This window comes from Taurulus bubalis, assembly GCF_910589615.1.
Source record: "Taurulus bubalis genome assembly, chromosome: 19".
In the NCBI taxonomy this organism is placed as follows: Eukaryota; Metazoa; Chordata; class Actinopteri; order Perciformes; family Cottidae; genus Taurulus; species Taurulus bubalis.
In genome coordinates this window covers 10756821-10759554 of record NC_136607.1, presented here as the reverse complement: position 1 = coordinate 10759554, position 2734 = coordinate 10756821, and the positions used below count along the sequence as shown (strand labels likewise).

At 45.8% G+C, this 2734-nt stretch overlaps 1 protein-coding gene across 1 annotated transcript; it reads left to right on the top strand.

The window, feature by feature from the left end:
- Positions 1 to 807: 807 nt before the first annotated feature.
- On the top strand, positions 808 to 2486 carry LOC306751373 (zinc finger and BTB domain-containing protein 6-like; the record flags this gene model as incomplete). The annotated part of the gene is made up of 2 exons (XM_079234939.1): positions 808 to 1116; positions 1422 to 2486. The coding sequence occupies 2 exons, from the start codon at positions 808 to 810 to the stop codon at positions 2484 to 2486; spliced, it is 1374 nt and encodes a 457-aa protein (XP_079091065.1).
- Between the last annotated feature and the right edge of the window lie 248 nt (positions 2487 to 2734).

The following is a 2734-nucleotide window of genomic DNA, read 5'->3' as shown; positions in this document are numbered from 1 at the left end:
TACCACATGGACAATCAGTCAATTCAGTCAACGCTATTACATTGCAAACATAGTCCACAGTACAAAAAACAAACAAGATTCAAGTATTTCGCCTACTAAATTGCATTATTTCAGCTTGCACATTCTCTCCGTATTGGTTCACAGTATCATTTCTGGACCCTTAAAATTGAACAAACCTCTGAACAAACCCTGGTGAAATTAAGCCGCTGAAGGGGTTAATCCGTTCACAAGCTCCTGCAGAACCCACACACACTGCTGTCTCAGCAGAAAGCTGGAGGAAGACGGAATGACGTCGTTGATGATGATGTCGCTTCACCGCTGAAAGATGCATCTCATCCGTCTGCCTGCTTTGCCCATTAACGCCTTCGTCCGGGATTGAGGTTGAACTATCAGGCGAATAGAGAATTACTGTTCTCTTTAAGTTCATTGTGGTTTTCAGTCCGCTGGATCCTTCATCACGGGACGCGTCTGCAGTAAAAGGTGGGGCTGGATTGTCACGTCAATGTGTGATCTCTCTGTATTTTACTGACTGTGGTGCATTGCTTTATTGCAGAACAAAACTATCCCATCTTAACGATGATAGGATGTGGAAATTGTGATTTGGCTGTGAATCAGTGGCCCTCGAGCATAGTTTTTATTAAAACTTTGATCACACATTTCCAAAATGTACTCGCACTAGAAGCAACAGAAAAGGCCCACACCATATTTGAAAAAGCAGTTTAGTTTAGTGGAAAGCTCACACCTTTTCTGTATTTGACCTCTGACAAACTGTTAACCAAATATTCATTTGAATCCACACAGACCATCATGCCAAGCTCCTCTGACACCCTACGGTTTCGTTTCCCCACCCACGGCAACTCCATCCTCAGCAAAATCAACGCTCTCAGGGCGGAGCAGCGCTTCTGTGATATTACACTCCTCCTCGGGGGTCCACAAGGCACCGCTGTTCAGCCTCTCCACTTCCACGGTCACAGAGCAGTGCTTGCAGCGTCCTCAGACTTCTTACGTGACCAATTCCTGCTCCACGAAGGCCGGGCCAAGCTGAGCGTGGATGTAGTTTCTCGTGTGGAGGTTGGCAAGAGACTTCTCCTGTCATGCTACACTGGGCTCTTAGAGGTGTGATATAAGTATTACTTCCCTGAATACTCCTATTATAAACTATTTTACAGCGGGTCTTGTACTGTGATCAAGATCACTGCAAACAGAGGGTCAGAATGAATAACATCAAAACTGAAATAGGGAACAAACTGTTGGAACAACAAAAGAGTGTGATATGAAAGTTATAGATGACTGCTCCTTGGGTGTAGTTCTGTTTTTGTGTGTTGTATGTGTACAAAGTGGGCGTTTGGTGTGAATCCTAACTGCTTTTATTTATTATTTTACTCTTGTCCTTGTTTTTCATTAAATATATTTTATTGTAGGTCCCTCTGAGAGACCTGGTGAGCTACCTGACTGCCGCCAGTGCGCTCCAGATGAGTCAGGTGGAGGAGAGGTGTTCCCAGGCCATCTCGCAGTACCTCGGGCCCACCCTGGCTTTTTTTAAACTGGGGAGACATTTAGAGGAGAAGGACAGCCAGCTGCCAGACAGCGACCAGCCAAGTACCAGCTTCAGAAATCAGGAGGAAAGGGATGCAGCCCAGACCAGCACCAACATCCAGGAAGCAAGTACGGAGGAAGAAGATGTGGTTTTGATTCAGTCCAAGTCAAGGTCTTTTCAAGTAGCCAAGTTGGATGGTCATGAACCGAGGGGGGTCAAAGATAATAATAGGGGGCTGGTTATAGCTCAAATAGAGCTATCGGATGATGCAGCATACTGTCTAGATCGCATGAAGTCAGAGGAAGAAGGAGACATGCAGCCTGTTGACACAAACAAGCCACCATATCAAGTTCAACACAAAACAGGTGCTCTAAGATGCCAGCTGCACTCTCCTACAGCTTTCCAAGATCATACATCACCCACAAGCAGAGGAAGTTCTGCTCAATGTGAAATATTGGTGGACAGTTCCCAGAACCAAGAGGAGGAAGCAAAGGGAGAGCAAAGCAAAGAGGAAGAATTGTTCTTGCAGGAAGCTCAACTGCAAGAATGTGGCAAGCTGATGGACTCCCATCTGCTTTGCCTCTCTGGAGCACATCTGCCAAAGAGTCACTGCTCTGGAGATGAGCTGGCAGAGGGCTCAGACAGCACGGTGATCCAGAGGCCGTACCTGTGTAGGAGGTGTGACAGAGTCTTCCAGCACCTGGAGAGCTACGTGGGCCACCTGAAGCAGCACAGACAGTACTTGTGTTTGGTCTGTGGGAAAGGCTTTTCCCAGAGGATTCACCTGGTCCGCCACATACGAGTCCACACTGGGGTCAAGCCTTTTCGATGCCCGCTGTGCCACAAGACATTTTCCCAAAAGGCCATGCTGCAAGACCACTTCAGTCTGCACACAGGGGATAAACCCCATAAGTGTAAATATTGTGCTGTGCTGTTCCAACACAAGTAAGGCCTCAGGCGCCACCTGAAGGACATTCAGGGTAAGAGATGGTCAAATAGGCATGAGGAGATGATAAATGAGCAGTTATGGCATAAGTGTCACTATTGTATAGTTGGTAGATATATATAACTTTGGGAACATGTCAAATAAGGTTTATCAAGAAGCATTGTAATAATTTAGAAAATGATTTAGAAAAATCTCAAAGTACAGCTGATCTCACTTTATGCTACATCAGTGTCTCCAAATCAAGTAATTAA